The 18,763-nt window shown below is 50.4% G+C and overlaps 8 protein-coding genes across 8 annotated transcripts; 3 read left to right on the top strand and 5 right to left on the bottom strand.

The window, feature by feature from the left end:
* Nucleotides 1-225: 225 nt before the first annotated feature.
* Nucleotides 226-1,559, top strand: VFPPC_13013 (hypothetical protein; the record flags this gene model as incomplete). Its single annotated transcript, XM_018290790.1, has 4 exons — nt 226-273; nt 349-803; nt 871-958; nt 1,050-1,559. 4 exons carry the CDS (start codon nt 226-228, stop codon nt 1,557-1,559), a joined length of 1,101 nt encoding a protein of 366 aa, XP_018149535.1.
* Nucleotides 1,560-1,793: 234 nt separating this feature from the next.
* On the bottom strand, nt 1,794-2,723 carry VFPPC_01153 (ribonuclease P complex subunit Pop2; the record flags this gene model as incomplete). The annotated part of the gene is made up of 1 exon (XM_018281036.1): nt 1,794-2,723. The coding sequence occupies one exon, from the start codon at nt 2,721-2,723 to the stop codon at nt 1,794-1,796; it is 930 nt and encodes a 309-aa protein (XP_018149534.1).
* Nucleotides 2,724-3,902: 1,179 nt separating this feature from the next.
* Nucleotides 3,903-4,517, top strand: VFPPC_13012 (rhodopsin family protein; the record flags this gene model as incomplete). Its single annotated transcript, XM_018290789.1, has 2 exons — nt 3,903-4,046; nt 4,284-4,517. The coding sequence occupies 2 exons, from the start codon at nt 3,903-3,905 to the stop codon at nt 4,515-4,517; spliced, it is 378 nt and encodes a 125-aa protein (XP_018149533.1).
* An 865-nt stretch (nt 4,518-5,382) lies between these two features.
* On the top strand, nt 5,383-6,714 carry VFPPC_01152 (hypothetical protein; the record flags this gene model as incomplete). The annotated part of the gene is made up of 3 exons (XM_018281035.2): nt 5,383-5,585; nt 5,648-6,405; nt 6,476-6,714. The coding sequence occupies 3 exons, from the start codon at nt 5,383-5,385 to the stop codon at nt 6,712-6,714; spliced, it is 1,200 nt and encodes a 399-aa protein (XP_018149532.2).
* Nucleotides 6,715-6,973: 259 nt separating this feature from the next.
* VFPPC_01151 (glycosyltransferase family 28) lies at nt 6,974-11,313 on the bottom strand (the record flags this gene model as incomplete). The annotated part of the gene is made up of 6 exons (XM_018281034.1): nt 6,974-8,187; nt 8,253-9,091; nt 9,158-9,925; nt 9,985-10,221; nt 10,281-10,950; nt 11,088-11,313. 6 exons carry the CDS (start codon nt 11,311-11,313, stop codon nt 6,974-6,976), a joined length of 3,954 nt encoding a protein of 1,317 aa, XP_018149531.1.
* A 1,776-nt stretch (nt 11,314-13,089) lies between these two features.
* Nucleotides 13,090-13,392, bottom strand: VFPPC_15305 (hypothetical protein; the record flags this gene model as incomplete). Its single annotated transcript, XM_018293058.2, has 1 exon — nt 13,090-13,392. One exon carries the CDS (start codon nt 13,390-13,392, stop codon nt 13,090-13,092), a length of 303 nt encoding a protein of 100 aa, XP_018149530.2.
* Nucleotides 13,393-14,060: 668 nt separating this feature from the next.
* VFPPC_18748 (sec61beta family domain-containing protein) lies at nt 14,061-14,761 on the bottom strand (the record flags this gene model as incomplete). The annotated part of the gene is made up of 4 exons (XM_022430314.1): nt 14,061-14,095; nt 14,172-14,267; nt 14,374-14,581; nt 14,759-14,761. 4 exons carry the CDS (start codon nt 14,759-14,761, stop codon nt 14,061-14,063), a joined length of 342 nt encoding a protein of 113 aa, XP_022285942.1.
* A 1,285-nt stretch (nt 14,762-16,046) lies between these two features.
* VFPPC_01150 (NLI interacting factor-like phosphatase) lies at nt 16,047-17,611 on the bottom strand (the record flags this gene model as incomplete). Its single annotated transcript, XM_022428211.1, has 3 exons — nt 16,047-16,358; nt 16,431-16,580; nt 16,640-17,611. 3 exons carry the CDS (start codon nt 17,609-17,611, stop codon nt 16,047-16,049), a joined length of 1,434 nt encoding a protein of 477 aa, XP_022284725.1.
* Between the last annotated feature and the right edge of the window lie 1,152 nt (nt 17,612-18,763).

The following is an 18,763-nucleotide window of genomic DNA, read 5'->3' as shown; positions in this document are numbered from 1 at the left end:
ATCAGCTGGCTGATATTCCCCCCCCTTCCCTTCTTTGGACCCTGCCCCTTGAGTTATGGACTCTTGCGTATAGCATCCTCTTTGAACAATTTCTTCCTCCACGTTACGCAGCCGGCCTGCCTTCTGTTATCCAAGTACATCTTATTTGGACTATTAATAACTGCACGCTGGCGAGGCAGCAGCGTGCGTGTCCCTCTGGGTGCTCAATTCTCCCGCTGCCTCAGAATGAAGGCCGTTGCCTTGTGCCTTCTTGTAATCTCGACTGTCGCTCAGGTAGGTTAAAGATTCTTTCCCCCACTCGTCTAACATAGATCATGTTAGGGTTAAACGTAACTGACTTCAAGAAAGGCTGGACCAGTTGGTCACGATGGGTCAGGGCGGCCAGTAGTAAGGAGATCTGGCCTCGACAACGGCCTAGGATCCTTGTTAAGACTCAACTCTGGTGCGAGCGATGGCCAAGACGCTACTAATGAAATCAAAAACACGCCTCGGGACTTCTACACTATTGTTGGAGAAGATGGTGCTGTGAACACCGCAAATGCCCAGCTCCTGTCTATTGATGTACCGACAGGCAGGGTCCAACAGGCCGGTACTGGCACAACTGGGCAACAAAACAGTCGAGGTGGTCAACGTGCTCAGAGTAATCAGAAGGGAAAAGGCGGAGGGAAGCATCAAAATGGTCAGAAAACCAAAGGAAAGAAAGGTCAAAATGGTCATCACAACCGGAATGGGAAGAAGGGCCAAAAGGGCCAATATAGCCAGCAGCCAGGACGGGCCACAGCAACAACTCCCAGGCCCGAAGGGTTGGTTTTCCAGAGTGCCTGCCATGCATGTAGTCGTTTGACCAAAAACACTAACATCATTTGGCAGATTCCGACTCTCTTTGGTCACGGTAACTGTCCAGGCAACGGGGCAGCCAGCCAATACGGTTACGCGTACAGTCACTGCTTCTTGCAACGTAAGTTGATCTCGTCTTCCACAGTGAAAATGCCCATCATGGGAAACCTGCTCTTGTCGATATGATACATGGCGAAACTAATGCCGGGTAGCAGAACAATTCTCAACAGCCAAATCCCACGACTAATGCCAATGGAAATGGCGTTGGCGTGTCAACTATCCCCATTGACAAGTCTGCACTTCCAACCACAACTTTCAGCAGTAACCCTCAGGCCGCACCGCCCGTCACTGTACAGAAACCAAGCTCTAGCCCATCTGTGTCGCCCTCCTCGTCCTCCTCGTCCTCCTCGTCCTCCCCGTCCTCATCTTCCCAGACAGCTACCCTTAACGGACCTATTGCGCCTTTGCCGTTGACTTCGGCCAGTAGTACCTCCAGCGCACCCTTGACTAGTTCTCTTCAACTTGGAGGGCTGAATCCCACTGCCACACCAGTTTTGGATTCCGCCGTAGCTCCAGGTCCAACAACTCCTGCCGTAGGGGTGGTCGCCCCTGCTCAGCCTGTGATCAATCTGTCCGGACTCACCTTGAACAGTGTGCTGGATCTTGGGAACCTAGCGGGACAGAAGGGACAGGTTCGGGCTTCTCCTACTAGAGCTTTCTAGTAAAGGGCAAATGCAACCAAGCGGCGAACAATGCATATACAGGCATATGTAGCCGTGTTAAATAAACTTGAGCTTAGCTGTTTCAGGCACACAATTACATCGTGACGTCGTGACACCGTAGTCTGCCAAACCAGCCGTAGATGCTAGGCAAATGTTATTGTGCTAAACCCTTCGCGTCCTCTGTGGACGCCATTCAATCCGAGTTGTGCTTGCACGCCATTCCATGATTCGATATCATGACGCTGGTTTTTTATCCGGGTCAGCTGAGCGAGCAGCCAGCCTCATCTTCTTGGCCTGCCTCTTGCTGATAGACTGACCATCCTCTGCACCATTTTTACGTTTTTGTTTTTGTCCCTTTTTGCCACCTAGGTCAGTGTCCGTGCCAGTACTCTGCTCGTTGTCCTCCAAAGGACTTTTATTGGAGTCGCGACTGTCCCTCGATGCCACTTGAACTACATTAATGACGCCGCGAAAGCCATTCCTCTTCATCCCTTCGTTAACAACGATGCTTCGAGGAATATTTCGCAGACCCTCGAGGCCTTTTTCGTTGGCCAAACCCCACACGTTCAAAAGATTGACCACGTCCGCCGGTCCACGTAGGCTAAGTGCTGTCTTGGCCTCGCTGCTAATAATAATGCCGCGTCCGCGGGTGGCGCGAATTATGCTGGTGGCATTGGAGATGAAGTTTGCGCGTCCGCGGTTGTCAGCGGTAAGGAGTTGGGCGTAGCATATCTCGAAACGAACGCCACGGCTCACCGCAGCCATGCATGGTTTGGGGCGAAAGTGGAAGGGGAAGTGGGTGGTGAGGTCGAGAGAGATGATGGGGATGTCGAGAGTAAGGCAAGCATTTTGGAACGCCTTGTCAGTCAGCGGCCGGATAGCGAGAATATCGTAAACGTTTGCGAGAGACTGTAGGCGATAGTTGGAAGCAGCGGGATCGTCGAGCGGAAGAGTAGCCCGGTGCAACAATTTGGGCAGCTTTCGGGAAGGCGAGGACTCGAGGCCTGATGGGAAGGGCGATGTAGGATTCGTGGGGAACGGAAGTTCCAGCGTGTGATTGAGGGCAACTGTGGAGTACCCAAGAGAATGTGCGAGAGAAAGAGTTTGGAGGAGACGCTCAGACGTTGTGGAAGGGGTCCACGCGATGTTGAGGTCGTAGATCATGGTGCGTCACACTGAGAGGAGGTAGAGTCGGGGATCATCTGAGGGGAGACTGTTGAGCCGGTGGGCAGAGAAAGTGAGCCGCTGCGAGAGGTCTGAAAATTTCTGGTGCCTCCAATGCCCACTGATTTGGAATGGAATGAAGTACAATATGATGCCAGAGCAGATTGAATAAGCACCAGACGTCTGGTGCAACGGTGACACTGCGTCGATTTTGTGTGGTCTGGTAAATAGTTGTCGTCGGTCAACTGGATCTTTTTTTTTTTCTCGAGTAGAAACATTGAAGCTCTCGCAGCTCTGGCAGCATGCGGCTGGCTTGCATGCCAAGTGGGGCAGGTGCCAAACGCAAGCACTGGGAGCTGCACCTTCCTCGTGTGTCGTCACAGGCGGAGCACTGCCGTCTTGCAACGGAAGATGTGTGGATCCACCAAGAACAAGCATAATTCATTCAGCAAACACCAACCAGACTCCATCTCGACTGACCTCAGTTCATTCATCATCACCACAGACCGGGTGGCGCCACACGTCATCAGCCTATTGCTCCTCCAGCACCAGCTTCTATTTCCCCATCTTCAAACAGCATCCCTTGCCTGTGTGCTTATGCATAGTTAGACATCGACCTCTTCCCCACGTCCCCGATCTGATCGTCGTGCTCTCTCAACTCCGTCTGGCTGAGCTCGTTTCGTCTCGTTCCACATCCGTGCTTGCATAGTGCGTCCTTGGTCGTGTTGCGCAAAAGGACCTGCTCCAATCGCTTTGGGCCCGAACCTCGAAGCGACCTGTCCACCGTCGACTCGTCAAGCACTCGTTCTGTTTCTGGTTCTGCCGTCCAGCTTGTTTGGTCAAAGAACTTTTCGTCATTTCCGCCTTGTCCAAGCCCCAATCAGCATAGCCCAAACCCGTGGCGAGGCTGCGTTGCATTCAACACCTGCCAAGAATCTCCCCACCGCTTCAACCTCAATTTTGACCAACCTTGACAAGACGCGCAAGCTTCTAACAACATTGAGAGCTCAACGTTGCGCTTCACTTGCCACTGATTGATAGACAGCGTCGCGAGCTTGCAGGTGTTTCTGATTCTTGTCACTTGAAGCTTGTATCAGCTATTCACGCAGGCATCACGTACCGCCGGTTTGCGTAGCAACAGAAACATCAGTGCGGCGCCATACCAACAATCCACTCGCCATGTTCTTCTTCTTCATATGCGGTGAGCACACTTTCCGCAGTGAGATTCCCGGATATGAGGGAATGGTGTGTCAATGCCACCACTGCGGAAACATGGCAGCCCACGTTGTCAAGAGTCGTCCGTTCTTCACCTTTTGTTTCGTTGTAAGTGCTTCATTCATTTTTTTTTTATTAGCTTTTCTGCCTTTGGATATCTCACTACCCCATCTCACCCTCCCCTTCAATGCCTGTCATAAGCCTCGGGTCGGCACATCGCGGTGTGTTATCCGCGACGCGAGATCTCGTTCTCGTTTATTTTTATTTCATATGATTCCAGCCCGATCCCACCCCACATCAGTCCTCGCGAGAAGAAACATGTATTGCTAACGCTTACGTTGTTAGCCTATTATTCCTTTCACCATTTCGGGATACAAGGATGTTACATGTAATATCTGCCACTTTCAACAACCCTTGGAAAATCGCCCTGATGTCATGGCCATGGCAAATGGTGGCGGACAAGGCAGTCAAGGGGCCGGACAGTATGGCCCTCCTCCGCCACATCCTCAACAGGGATGGAATCAGCAGCAACAAGGATGGAACCAACAAGGTCAAGGTGGACAACAGCAACACGGCTGAAAGAGGTTGAGGTTCTCTGGCTCTTTTCGTTCATGGGCTCATCCCCGCCTCATGGTGATATGCGTGGCCTGCGTGGCATATCGTTGGCCGAAGCAAGGCGTCATCATCGTTTGTACATGTCATTTCATTGTCGTTTTTGTCTATTCGCCCGGAGTCCGAGCCTATGGACAATGTGAGACAAGCCATGGGGTGTGGCTCTGTATCCGTAGCTTGGCGTTTATATGGCGGTAACTTGGTCCTTTGTCTTTTGCTTTTTTGGATATATCTGAATGGGAGCGGTTAAAACGGATAAAGGAGTCCAGTAACTAGGAGTATGCTCCAAATGAAGAAACAGGTCGTCGTATCATATCAGAGCCGAACGTTACCCCGTCGTCATCCTTGCCTTGACAATATCAAGCGACTATTTGCTGTCCTTGCCCTACTTTCGCACCTGTTGAGTCTTTTCTTGTCTTTGAGCTCCTGCCATCCAAATCCAACCTTTGTCGTCATCGTATTCGCCCTTACGGTGGCTCCCGGCGATTACCTTGTTTCTCCCCAAACCCCGCTTCATCCGTGTTGTCAACTCCTCACCTTGTTCCTCTGTTTCTGTCTACCTAAGGAAACCCTTGCATAAGAGGAGTGTTCACAAAAGGAGGTTAGATTGGACCATATACTGCTTACTCTTTGCAACAGAAACGAGGGTACGTATGCATGGTTGCGCATGTTTGAACCTCCATCTGTCATGTGGTGGCTATTGTCTGCGCTTGCCCTGAAGTATTGGCAGTATGTCCAAGACATCAGCCGCACGATTTTCTTTAAACTGGCACAACAAGTCATAACTCCCGTTGTGAGAATTACTTGTTGGACCATCTTGGTAATCAGAAAGATGGCATCTTCTCAACCTGGGCAGTCGTCCTCAACCCAGCGTCATCCGGCATCTGTGAGTGAACAAGAAGGGGACTCTGGCCGTCCGGATCCAGAGCGAGAATCAGAACGTCGTCGAGTTGGAAGAAGTAGAGATCGCATTCACCAGACTGAAAGGGAATCTGGGCGCCTTTGGGGTGATTTTTCACAAGAGACTCCAGGTAAGCTTTATTCTCTTCGTTTTGCATCCTCTCTCTGTATTTCTCTACCCCACCGTGCTCTATTAGCCATCTTCTTTCTTCTTCTCAGTTTTGTTTCGTTATTCCTCTTCGGACTGACCGAAGGTGTTTCCCACATGTGTACTTCGTAGCAGCTGGTCGAGTGGATTACCTTATCTATGCACGAGTGTATGAAGTCAACGCCAGTCGTCAGCCACCATCCTTCCCATCACCATCACGTCCCCATCAGCGGCAAGAACGACAACCTAATCACGACCGGGGTCATACGCATCCGCTGCCGGGTATGGCTACTGATTTGCCTTCGCCGGCCGGCGACACCGACCACTTTTCAACTCCACGACCATACGGGCCGACGACACGACATGGCCGTGCAGATCAGACTCACTTACACCGTCGACCGACCGGGAGCCATGCCATTTCTACTATACCTTCTCGACAGAACCCTTCTTCAACTCAACCTCCCCATTTCTCTGTGGAAGATCAAGCTTACCTTCGAGGCCGCTTACCCATAAGGCAACCAGCGTCTGCCCCAACCGTAATCAATCACTTTCGTCGTTTGCCATTCTTGTATCAAGATCTGGCCGAGGCTTGTCAAGTTCGGCTCTCTGACGTACCAATTGGAACTCGTGAGTGGGAGAGACGCACGCGGATGGCAGAATTGGCACAACGACTATCAGACAAATACAAGAGGTTTACTCTCATCCTTCCGTGGTCGTACATTGATGAGGCTATTGCAAGGTGGCAGAGTGAGATGCCACACCCCAGCCGATTCTGGGACAAGGTTCTGGAGGAAGTCGAAGTTTGTGGCCCTCTTAATATATCGAAAAGCACTTGTATGTGTACTATATATATGCATACTGATTTTCACTCAGAAAGCCAACGCCTCCTGGTCCGTCGTCCGTCTTTGGATCCTCCTTTTTATAACTCAATCTACGCTGGTCGCCGTGGCATATAGCATGCTTCCCACGTCAGGCAAGGTTGTTCTTCTTATCGCAAATAGCCTCGCGTTCGTATGGTCTACAACTATCATGTGTGAGACGCTGCATTCACGATACATGGAAAAGAAGACTGATGAGCAAGCGTTGCATGATCTCATGGGTGGATTGCGTGGTTGATGGCCGAACCATTTCATTATGACCGTATTGTTCTAATGCTTTTGCACTGAAGAAATTTTCCGGCCTCTCATCTCGTCACTCTCTTCAAGTTGTTCTTTGTTATTCATATCATGCCATGTTGAGCAATAGTATCAACTCCATCTATTCAGTTGGTTTCTGGAAGATCTTCATAATACAGTAATATTGCTTCAGATGCGTATTTCATGTGCGTTGCCTGGGTATCCTACGTAATCCGTCAAAATTGAAACAGTGAAATCCACTACTTTCCATTTCCCGTTTCCTCATATGCATTGCGTTTCGAGCCAGATCCAGATCCAGATCCAGATCCTGAAGCCGAGCCTGAACCTGAACCTGAACCTGAAGGGCCGGCACTATCCCCTTTGTGCAATTTCAAACTCTCTTCCAAAGCTCGCTTCAGCTCCTCATCCTCTGCATCATCGTCTTCCGCTGCCGCTTTTCCTTTGCCTTTATTCACCTGACGGCGAAACTCTTCTTCAGCCAGGCTTTGCTTCTTGACGTACTCCATGACAATATCCTCTTCGGTACGCTGGCTATGTTCGCGGTCCATTTCTTGTTTCGATGCTTCAATAGCTCGCTGAAGCTCCTCCTCATCATCCGCTACCGGAGGCGTCGATACATGTTTGGACTCTTCTATGGCTCGTCGAAACTCTTCATCGTTTTCCTCGTCCTGTGTCTGATCAACGCCCTGGGGGGCATGTCTCTCAGTGGTGAAGCCCTCCAGTTCGGATATGCCCGATTCCTGTGGCCAGTACAAATCCTCCATGTGGCTCGCCAGGCTCTGCTGAATAGCCTTTTCAACAAGAGACTGGTATTCTTCATCCGTAATTTGATAGTCTTGGTCGTCAAATATGCTGGGATCCTTCTCTGGAATATCTTCTACAGCCTCTGGCAGCGTCTCCAATAGTGCCCCTCGTGCCCGCATAGCCTTGATACTTTCGCGAATAGCAGCCTCAACCATTGCATCTTCCTCGGCGTTGCCTTTGGAGGTTTCGCGAACTGATGCTTGGATCGCTTGTTCGAATTCAGCGTCGTCAGATAAGCTCTGACGGGCGCTAGAAGAGCTGCTTGAGGTAGGCAGCGGTGCGTCGATGAATCCTCGCTTCTGCGCCTGGATTTTCCTCCTTTCTTCCGTGGACATATTACGAGTGTGGAACCAGCTAGTCTTTGGTCGAGAGAAGGGTGATTCTTCTCGAGAGAGTTGTTCTGGCACTGCCGGTGCCGTCTCGGCTGCCTTCTCCTTCCTCTTCAACATGAAGTGATTCTTCAAGTCCCATTTCAAGTTGTTCCAGCGCATAATGATATCAACCTTTTCTTCCTCAGTGGCCCCAGTTAGATCCTGCGTTCCTTGGACAACCCTAGAAGTAATGATGTAGTTTTGCACACTCCTTGTGAACATCTTATTTACTTCAGCATGAACGCCTTGCATCATGTAAGCTGGAACACCCCATATACCTTCAGAATATTAGCAAGATGAGCCTTGTAACGTGAATCAGAGTAAGAAAAATGGCCGAATTTACCTGCAGCCGGCTTTGCAATGAGCCCACCAATACCCTTTCCAATGCCTTTGACGAACCCCCCAGGCCCTTCCTTTTCAGCACCTCTCATTGGTTGTGTGACCAGTCCTGCAATCCCATCGAAGAACCCATATCCTAGCTCTTTTCCAGCAATTCTGATGCCGCTGTTAAGATCGGTGACTTTCTCTATGGGTCGGACAGTATCGTCATTGTAGAGCCTGGGAATATTCCTAAATCCCTTGGCCAGCCCCAAACAGAAGTTCATTGGGCTCTTCACTCCAGTCGACACGGCACGCCCAACGCTTCGGCCAGCTCCGACAGTCGCATCCAGGCTCACTCCAAGGGGCGACGAATCGCGACGAGAAAAGGCTTGTCTCAGTTGATCGCTAGAGGCTCGAGTCCTAGATCGGGTTCTGGAGGGTGTTCTGGAACTTGCACCATCTGTATCTGGTCCGCACCTCGATACAGATCCCGGCTCCAGCAGGGATCGCGACGGTGAAGTAACGGTGGTAGAAAGATCGGCAAGGGAGCGATCTGAATCTGCGGTTGTAACTCTTGATGCTTCAGCGCCTTCCCTTTCACGAGAAATCAAGCTGGATACATCAGTGTTGGATTCGGTCTGCGAGGTCGTCTCGGTTGTTCCGACTTTGCTGGAAGATCCTAAAAGAGTCGATGACTCCGAACCTTGTCCACCATCCTTGGGCCGCCGGGATTTGAACAGTTCGCGAGGTACATCTGCAATAGCCATTCCAATTCCACTAATATCCCCGATGAGTGAAGCTGCTCCCGCCGAAACAGGATCTGGCGGTTGATCTTCCGTGTTGTACTCAACAGATCGGTGTCTACCATGCCACTTGAATCAGCAAATCATTCCCTTCTTTCAAATCTGATGTGTGTTAGTTACTTACAACTTTAAATCTTTGTATTCGAGAAGACCAGCGTCTATCAATACTGACGCCGCTAGTGGCGACAGACGCACCTTGGTCCTTCTGACTCGCCAAGCTGCTGTTCGGCTGGGTGCTACGGAGCATCGCATTGAATCGATGTCGAGGTGCCTATGAAAGCTCCTTGCACCAACATCTGTCCCAGTCTCCTCACGGATTTTGTGGCCAAGCTCCTTGGCCCTCTCCTGCGTACCTGCCTCTAGACAGAACTTGATTGATTCGGCCAGCTTTTCCGCGGTGAGATCTTTGTAGCGAACTGGTTCGGGGCCGGCCTTGGCTCTCGCAATCATGGCTCCCCAAAATGGCTGGTCTCCGAAAAAGGGCACCACAATCGTGGGCTTTCCTGCCTTTATTCCAGCCGCGGTTGTTCCAGCTCCTCCATGGTGGACAACCGCTGAAACGTGTTCAAACAGCCAGTCGTGGGGGACATTGCCCAGCATGAAAACTCCTTCAGGAATACCAACATCATCGGCACCTAAACCCCCCCAGCCCTTGGACACTAATGCTCGGATACCGGCAAGGTGAACAGCATCAAATATCATTCGAGTCATGGCATTGGGGTCATCGACAACAATGGATCCAAATCCAATGTACACTGGCGGCGGCCCAGCTTCCAAAAATGCCGCCAAATCTGGGTCGGGAGTATAAGATGACGCTAAATTCAAAAAGTAGAAGCCAGATATGTCGATGTGCCTGCCCCAATCGTTGGGTTTCGGTATCAAAGCAGGAGACCTAGTGGAGCAACGATCAGCCATAAATCACAAGCAAGCAAGTTCCCAGTCTCGACCTACCAGCAATAGGTATAAGGAACCTTCAAGCGGTTTAGTAAGCCGGGAGCCCATATGAACGACAAAGATGGCAAGTCCAGTGCCTTTTCTCTAAAGCGGTTAATCACATCGCCTAGTCCTTGCCACGTCATCATCTCTACCAAGGTATATGTCATGTAGTTGGTCATCACGTCGTCCGCATTGGAGGATTGAATATTTGCCAGGGGATGTGGAAAAGCCCTTGTCGGTGACCACGGCATACTAGTACAATTTTGTAAGTAGACGACACCAAGTTTAGACCTAAAACCGGAGCAACTCACGTAAACATCATGTGAACAGGGATGCCAAGCTTTTCGGCAACATGAACATGAGCGAAACTAGGAGGGTTTGCAATGATAGCATCGGCGACGAACGGCTGGTCATTCTCCTCTCCTGGCATCCCAGCAGCCAGGTCCAGCGGTTCATTGATCCTGTGGGGTTTTGGAGGCGGTCCCAGACCATTGCCTGCCTCGATACAAGACCGCCAGCACCCCAGCAGCATTTCCTGTATGCCTCGACGCCGTCTACTAACTTCTCCGCTCTTGAGAGCGTCAATGCCGGGCATCAATCCAGGATACTTCACCATGAAAGCCATGAGTTCGGCAGGATCACCTCCAATATTGAAAAACTGAAGGCCATTGTCCTCGACGAAGGACTGGAACGTGGGGTGGGTTGCTATCCTCACTCTATGGCCGTATGATTCTTTAAGCACTTTGCCCAAGGCCACAAAAGGCTGAACATCTCCTCGAGAACCGACGATTTGAATTACAATGTTGAGACTAGGTGGGGGTGGTTGGCCAGGTGCAGCTCCAAGGCCAGGTGGGATATATGCTGGTGGCAAAGCAGGTTCCGCTTGAGGTTCTACCGAGATTTGGCTATCGATTGTCGGGGCAAGCAGGTCGGCAAGCCTTCGATTTTTGGTATGAAGGTTGATATTAATTCTGCCGTCGTCTTGATGAATTGTGTTCGGTTAGCTTTTGTCCACCCACAAGAGTCTGGTATGTTGTGAAAATCGTGCCCCGCAATGCTGAATACGAAGCAACCGGAGCTGGATGGCTTCAATTTCCAGAGTGCGGGCAAGAACATACCTGTGATTTCAGCTCCAGCATCAAAGCCGGGTTGCGAAAATTGGACATGGTCGTGTTGCTCGCCGTATGCGGGAGGTTCTGCATTATTGGGGCTGTCGAGGTTTGGCACCAAGAAGCCGTCGGTAACCAGAGCATCAGCACCATCGTCACGATCCACCACGGCGGAAGTTTCCTGTGCCTGGCCGTTTTGGTTGGCTAGCCTCTGCTTCTCGTCGAGAATCTCCATGACTACCTAGGAGGTAGTATATGGTTGGAGTCGAGGTATCGTAGCCCCCGTCAGTCAGGATCGGAAAGTTTGGCTCAAAGCTATCAGTCGTTTTTTCGTCGGGTGCAACGTTCTGGGCAGCAGGAGGATGCTGGGCTATGACAGCCTGGCGCTTTGGTAGAGCTAACGAAGTAGCTGTGCAGCTCACCTGGCGGCCAAAAAGCTGCGCGGAAGCTCGACTAAGTTGATGTGAGGCATGTGAGGGAAGAGAGACTGTGAAGGGAAAATATGGCAGTTGATAGTCTGGTCCAAGTTGGTTAGTTGATATTTATGAACCCAGTCTGGTCCTCAAGATGGTAACCAGCTTTTAAACCGAGTCAGACATGCAGTCCAGTAGATACAAGCACCACAGCCCCAAGCCGGCCCCAACCAGACAAAACGCGGCAGTGACGCGGATGGCGGGCTAGAACAGAAACCTGTTCAGGGCTCGTGAATGCTTGTCTACCTTGACTAGGTAGTCTGGTGGCGGGCGCACTTCAGCTTCAGGGGGAACGTTCGAATGTCTGACTCAACTCTTGCTCGTCAAGAACGACAAAGGTTTGCATGTGCTCAACAACCATTTGCTCATGGGCGCACCAGTGAATGGCGGATGTCTGGTATTAAATACCTTCAAACTAGTAAAGCAGCCAAGTGACTACCCAGGTACCTTGACCTGGTGTATTTCTGCCTTGGCACCAGCCCACATCCCTGTCCAAAGGCTGTCATCGTTCTCCAAATACCAGACCTGCATATGTTTGGTATCCGTCAAGTCCATTCTGCACCAAGACGCTCCATGGCTTGTTCCATTGATCAGTTAATTATTATGCGCTGCCAGGCCCGTGTCTTTGCGGGGCGGGTCCTTGACTGCTCAAGTAGTTCTGGTCGGATGTTCAGAATACTGGTCAGGTCCACGGAGTAGTCGCACATGAAACTACGGACAAGATGACTGAGCCGCCATCAACTGCAACCCTTCACGTTTAGAGGATCAAAAATGTTTCACTAGAGGAGGAAAATTGAGAATAAAACGTGCGATCTTAGATTGCACATGGAGGTACTCGTGGTCCATTGTTCCCTTTCGGCCCATGATCCAACGCATGTTGTATCATCCATCTATCACCCCACTCACTAGAACTGAGTTGACTCCCAGGATCTGCAACCACCTTGCGTCTGAGTGACGGCATGCATGGCAATTCCAAAGTTTTAATAATAATAAAACAAGGCCAGCACGTTTCCCGTAACATTCATCTCGGCTGTCCCATCCATCATGTGCACACATTGACGAATGACGATTACTCCCCTCGCTTTTGTATGCCTGGACGCAACGCCCTTCGCCGTCCTTAGCCAAGAGTAAACCCGAAATACGCCGCTTCAGCTACAAAAATTACTACAGTGGGGGTTCAGAAGTATTTGAACAAGGAAAGGTATCACATATCGCGTTGTGTGCTGAGGCATATTGAGCTGTGTTAAGTGTATACTTAAGTACTTGGATATGTTCAAATACCTTTGACCACAGACTGTAGACATACTTGACTTTATCCTTCCGGGAGCACGAGCAGAAAACTCACTGTCGAGCTGGATTCTGTGATAGGCTGCGGCATAATAGCAAAAACCAAGCGGAAGATAGCAAAGTATCGTTAAGGCTCTGCTACATGTTGTCCGTGCAATGCCTATCGTCTATTTCCACATGCAGCCCAACACGGCAAACGACCAGTTCACCAGTTCACCCATCGAGCATCAAATGGGACCCTGTCTGGTGCCCTAGTGCCGAAAGTTGACGTCCCACAGGGCTTCGCAATCCCCCCACCCGGCACGAATACGGCAGACCAGTCCATGTCGACGGAGCACTGGAGACTTCAATGGTAACAGAACATTTGAAGAGATCTGGTTGTGCATGTTCCTGAGTGCGTAATCGGTGCGCCGCAGCAGGCTCAACAGCCAAATGTTTCGGACACCGCGATCGACAAGTATACAAGTATTCCCTTCCAAGTTAGCGGGCAGTAGCCACATACATGTGTCCGTGTCATGTCTGGTCAACATTGAAGACTGACGCCTGAAGCCCATGTTTCTCAAAAACATTTGAACCTTGTGCTTGGCCCCGTTCACGCTCAATCACTTCCTCATTTGGCAACGTGCATTCTCCATACCGCATTGAGGATCCTGGCACACTTGCACACTACCTAGGTAGGTGGTTGTCTTGATTATGTCTCGAATCCGACTTGTAACACAGCACAAAAATGACGGCCACCCCGTCTTGATGCTTCTCGATTTACATCCTGTGGGAAGAAGAATTTACCCACAGCTGGATTTGGATAAGATTAGGCGCCCCAAAGTGGTGTCAGTACGCATAACATGACGAGGCATTGAGGGTCATTCGACCGCACGGATTCGCGGCCCTCTTGTTCACCTCCATTCTATCAGCCAGACATTACACACCTTCACGGAAAGTATTCGCCAAATCGAGGCTTGGAACAATCATGGTATACGACAAAAAAAAAAAGGTCTTTGGTATGATACAAGATGGCAAGGTTTAAAACGCCTCTGGCTGTGAGCAGATGCATGGCAAAAAAAAACCTGCTAAATCCACTGGCTCCGTTTCCCGTTTCCCATGACTTTTAGCATGATAATGTCCGTGGACTCAGCGCTACCAAAATAACACAGCATCAGTATTGGACTGCCCATCATTCGATTCCTGCGGAACATGTATCACTTCATTCGCACTTCGTAATCGATTAGCTCGAAAATCGCCGAGTGATTTTCGCAATCACTAGCACGGGTAGTTAGTAATCTTCTTTGAACGGGAGTGATGGCTCATTAGCAACGGGGAAGCTCAAACAACATACCATGCAAAGCCACAACGCTGAAGATGAACACAAGAGACAGGACAAGAACGATAACGGGGTCAACTTTCAGGCCGGGTGACTCATCAGTGTAGAGTCCTGGTGAAAAAAATTAGTTACGGTGTTTTGGGCCATTTCCAGAAGTCAGTTCCCATAAGTCGACCCTAAAGGGTCATGGTCACAGTCAAGGCCGCATTCGACGTACTCAGCATAGTGCTGCTGGAGCCACCAGCGCCGGCCGATCTCGTGCTGGTAGGTCGAGCATTTGCGATCTTCTCCTTCTGGTCGGCAGCAGCGCGGCGTCGAATGGCGGTTCGAGGGCCGCCAGGAGGAGTAGGGGATGAAGGTCTGCCGATGCTGGCACCGCTGGCAGCAGCAGGCGAGTTAACCGGAGATGAGGCTCGAGGAGAAGACTATTGCATCCGAATAATGTCAGAAAATCGATTCTAGTGCAGCGAATTCCACCCCAATGGGAGGGCGTCACTCAGGGTTGAGCGCAATTGAAATATGATGGTGCCCTTAAAAGGCAACAGTCACACCCAGCATAGCATTGCAGCATCAGAAGGATATGCCGCACGGAAATCGCATACCATTTTTCGGGACTGAAGAAACTAGATTAGGAAACGCTGCAGATTTCCTGGATCTTGAATTGGCGGAAGGGGCTCGAAATACTGCGAATGAGTGATTGAATGAGTGGCAGCTACCTGGGCGAAATTGCAGCACGCGCTAATGGTAGGGAGATGAGGCCACAATTCACAAGAAGGGAATGACAACCCCCCCAGATCGGCCAAACAATGTTCCGTCGACAGCCTCCCCATCTGAGAACCACATGCCCTTTTTGGAGGCAATCAGTTCTCTGTTTCCCCCACAACTATAGGTTCAAGCACTTTCAATGTTTACAAAGAAACGTCAATCCACTAAATCGAAATCGCTATATACTTTATTCACCTATAGACGAATACATGTACTTTTGCCATCTGAGTTTACAATTTGGCGAGACTATGTATAAGCGGTCTCGGTAGGTACCTGTTACATTGCCCCATGGTCTGATCGCAATAGCATCTACATCAACGCCACTAGTATATAATAAAATTTCAATCCCGTTGCCGAGTCTGCTAGCAAGCCCACTGGTGTATGTATATCTCAGAACGATCAAGTACAAGCCAACACAATGAAGAAGAGTGAAATTCTGAGAAGCAGATGAAGAGGAGAAATTAGTACTGCGGCAACAGAAGACTTGAAGTAAATTATTGTGGACGAAACACTTGAAACTGTCCCAACACGGTTGGTCAGGCCCGCATCGCAGCCAGGCGCCATTCCATAGCTTGTAGGTCTTTTCCGTCGGTAAAAATAAATAACAGACATAAATGCCGCCTGCATCGATCTTCCATCTTTTCTTTCGCTTCCAATGCGCGCATGTTTCTGTAGATGAAAAAAGAGAAAGGGGATAAAGAAAAGTCAAGTCGTCGGGCACCAGACCCGAAGAGAAAAGGGATTGCCAGCTCTTCCTTCATAAAATGGCACAACCATTGCAATTTCCATGCTCTTGTCCCATTCCAACTTTTTTGTATTTCACTTTCGAGTCCCTTTGGATGTGATGGCGTATGCTTGAATGAACGGATAATTCGCCCAAGATCAAGCAGAGCTTCCCATTTTTATCAAAATGAAAATCTAGCCGTATAGAGGGCCATCTTCCTCTTCCGCCGTGGCCGATTATATATGATTAGACAGTAGTACATCTACATCAGGAAACGAAGTATCTGAAACCAAAACGCCAGCCGCTATGATTCCAATATTGCAAATCGCGGTGCTTTCTCGATGATGACATGTGACGAAAGGTGAAGATATAAAAAAACAGATGAAGAAAAAAGTGGTATCTCAAAGAGTGACATCGAGGACTAGGCTGACGTCTGCGACGTTGGGGCCTGCCAAGTCCTCGAGAACGGGGATAAGATCTAATAATTCGTTGTCATGAGCGTCCGAGAACCAACTGCTGATTGGAACGGCATGTTGCGGATGGAAAATATAGGAAGTTGGTGAGTTGTCGATAATGATGGTGTCTTTGAGGTCTCGGCCAATCTGTGATAAGTCTTTGACGTAGTTACCCTGATGATTGTAACAGCTCTCTCGGAACAAACGATGGTGGACTACTTTGTGAATGTCCAACTGATCCAGAAGAGGGTCGCCGTACTGTGAGAGATTGTCAGTTATATCACATTCAGAAAACCCCCGTTATCGATGACACCACCAGCTAATCGGTACCTTAGAGACAGACGCCGTAAAGACTACAACTTCGTACAGCTCGCCCACTCTCTTCATGAATTCGTCTACACCAGGTCGCTTAATAACATAAACATTATGATAATTGCCCTCGATCTCCACGGGAATCGTAAAATCCGCTTGATGAAGAATCTGGAAAGCAAAAAAGGTTAGTCGTGGCTTCGCAAGGTACACCCGACAGATTTACATACTTTGAACGAACTGTGCACAAGAGTCTCGTCCAGATCCAGAACAAGGCATTTTCGGCCCTTGTGCTCGGGCGCGACTGGAGGCAGAAGCCAAGACTGTTGCTCAGGGGCGGACGGTCCAGCGTCAGCTAAGGGGACAGCAGAGACAACTGATGGTCCGGAAACTGTAGGAGCTGGTGGTATGGTCCTCTGTTGCGAGTCCTCTGTATCAGTAGCTGTCATGTCTTCAGGCTCCTCTCTCCTATCATCTTGCATTTCTACATCGCCATGGGTAGCTGCCTCTGTCCCTTCTCTGAGCTCCACCTCTTCTTGAGTCGGTCGAGCCGGAGATTCCACCGTTACCGCGGGAGCAGCTGCTTGTTTTGATTCGTTCCCCGTTTGATCAGAGTTCGTATGTGGCTCTTGCGCGCTGCTTGATGCCTGAGTTTCGGTTTGGCCCGGGGTGGGGATGACTGCGCCAGATTCCTTCTCATTATGTGATTTTCCTGCTTGTTGGTCCTGGGCCGCCTGTGGTCGAGATTTGGCGGTGGCCGGTCTCGGGGAGAGCTTCTCGACTTTCTGGACATTCACACTTTCGCCTTCTTCCAGAGTGTTGGCGGTGTCAGGAACACCACAGCATCCCAGCAGTGATAAAAGTCCCCCATTTTTCTTCCGTCTACGTTTTTGTTCGCTCGTAGAAGGGGAACTGGGTTGAGAATTGCCTGTATTATGACCACGCTCACTTTCGCCACCAGTACGGTTGGTTGAAGCACTGCCATTTCGTTGCCGACCGGGAACGCTGCCTCGGGACTCTTTTGACCGACCGTCAATGCTGCTTCTTTGGTCGGTGACGGTCGCACCACTTAAACCTGTCGAGGCGGTCGAAGCCTGGTTTCTTTGCTGCGATGAGGATCTTGAGGGAACCTTGAGAAGACCACGGCCGCTCTTGGATGTTCCCACCTCGTCGGGCGACAGCTGGTTGCCGTCATTCCCCATCTCGAAGGTGGAGCAGCAGCCTTGCTTGGCTACAGTGATGGAGTTCAGAGAAAACACAGAAGCCACGTCTGTATTCCTAGAGATTGTAAGAACACACTTGTCAGCAATCTACTTCATGCGCTAGTAGATGAGTGAGGGCGGAGCATGCTGCTATCGACTTTGACGAGAGCTACCCGGTGCAGAATTGCCGAAAGTCGAGGCAGGTCTTTGACAACACCTGATTCGACTTCGCAACGAATTCCTTTGGGAACTCCTTCGACACTGTCTCCAACAACGGCCGGCCTCTCGATAAGAAGCAAGAGAACGAAATTTGAAGCTCTGGATAAGATTGCGCACGAAATCGCTCGCGAAATTTCCTGTGTACCAAAAGAACTCACCCTTGGTCTCCTCACTGCTCAGAGCCTCCGAACCAATCGTAGTATCGCCCAACAGTCGTGAAACTGGCCCAAAATCTTCAGCCCTCAGAGTGGGCGGCCGTAACGAAGGATCACCGCCGTCTCGAGTGTCCAAAAACGAAGCTGTTGGCGGTCGCCGGAGCGCGAAATTAGGGGATTCGCCCTTGCCAGGAAATCAGGGCTGGCAGGTTGAGAGAGGTTGGGCTTGTTTGTGGGGGGTAAAGCGGCTGGGGGCACTGCCAGCATGAGCCAAAGGGCCGCAAACGGCAAGAATTCGAGGCGACCCGGTTGGCGACGTGAGGATATAGAGGTCGCGATGATCTGGAGGAGAAACGCTGGAGGTGAACAAAGAAAGACACGGGGGACGACGTATCGGAGCTGAAGAGCCGGGTAGAACAAGCGAAATGACGGTCTTTAACCTCCAGTCTGGGATGGGATGAGATGGCTGGCTGCTGGGTGAGTGCCTATTCAAATGGTGGAGTGGACGGGGACGGCTAGCAGGACCAACCTGGGCCAGAGAACACAGACCAAACAGAAGGCGCACAATTGCAGGGACCAGATTCGCACCCAAGCAGGACATGGAGAGCCTACAGCGTCAATGAATGGTGCAGACAGATCCAGTTGACAAGAGCGTGAGCATGCGTGCAGAATGAGCGCAGAGTGTCAAGCGTCAATGTCAATGGTCTGGTCCATGTCTGGTGCAAGGACACTGGCTGGGGGGGAACATGGAGGCAGCGGAGGGGGTGGTTCGCTAAGG

The sequence above is a fragment of the Pochonia chlamydosporia genome, chromosome 1 (genome assembly GCF_001653235.2).
Source record: "Pochonia chlamydosporia 170 chromosome 1, whole genome shotgun sequence".
NCBI classification, from domain to species: domain Eukaryota; kingdom Fungi; phylum Ascomycota; class Sordariomycetes; order Hypocreales; family Clavicipitaceae; genus Pochonia; species Pochonia chlamydosporia.
Note: the sequence above shows the minus strand (reverse complement) of the source record. Positions and strands in the feature narration are given on the sequence as shown.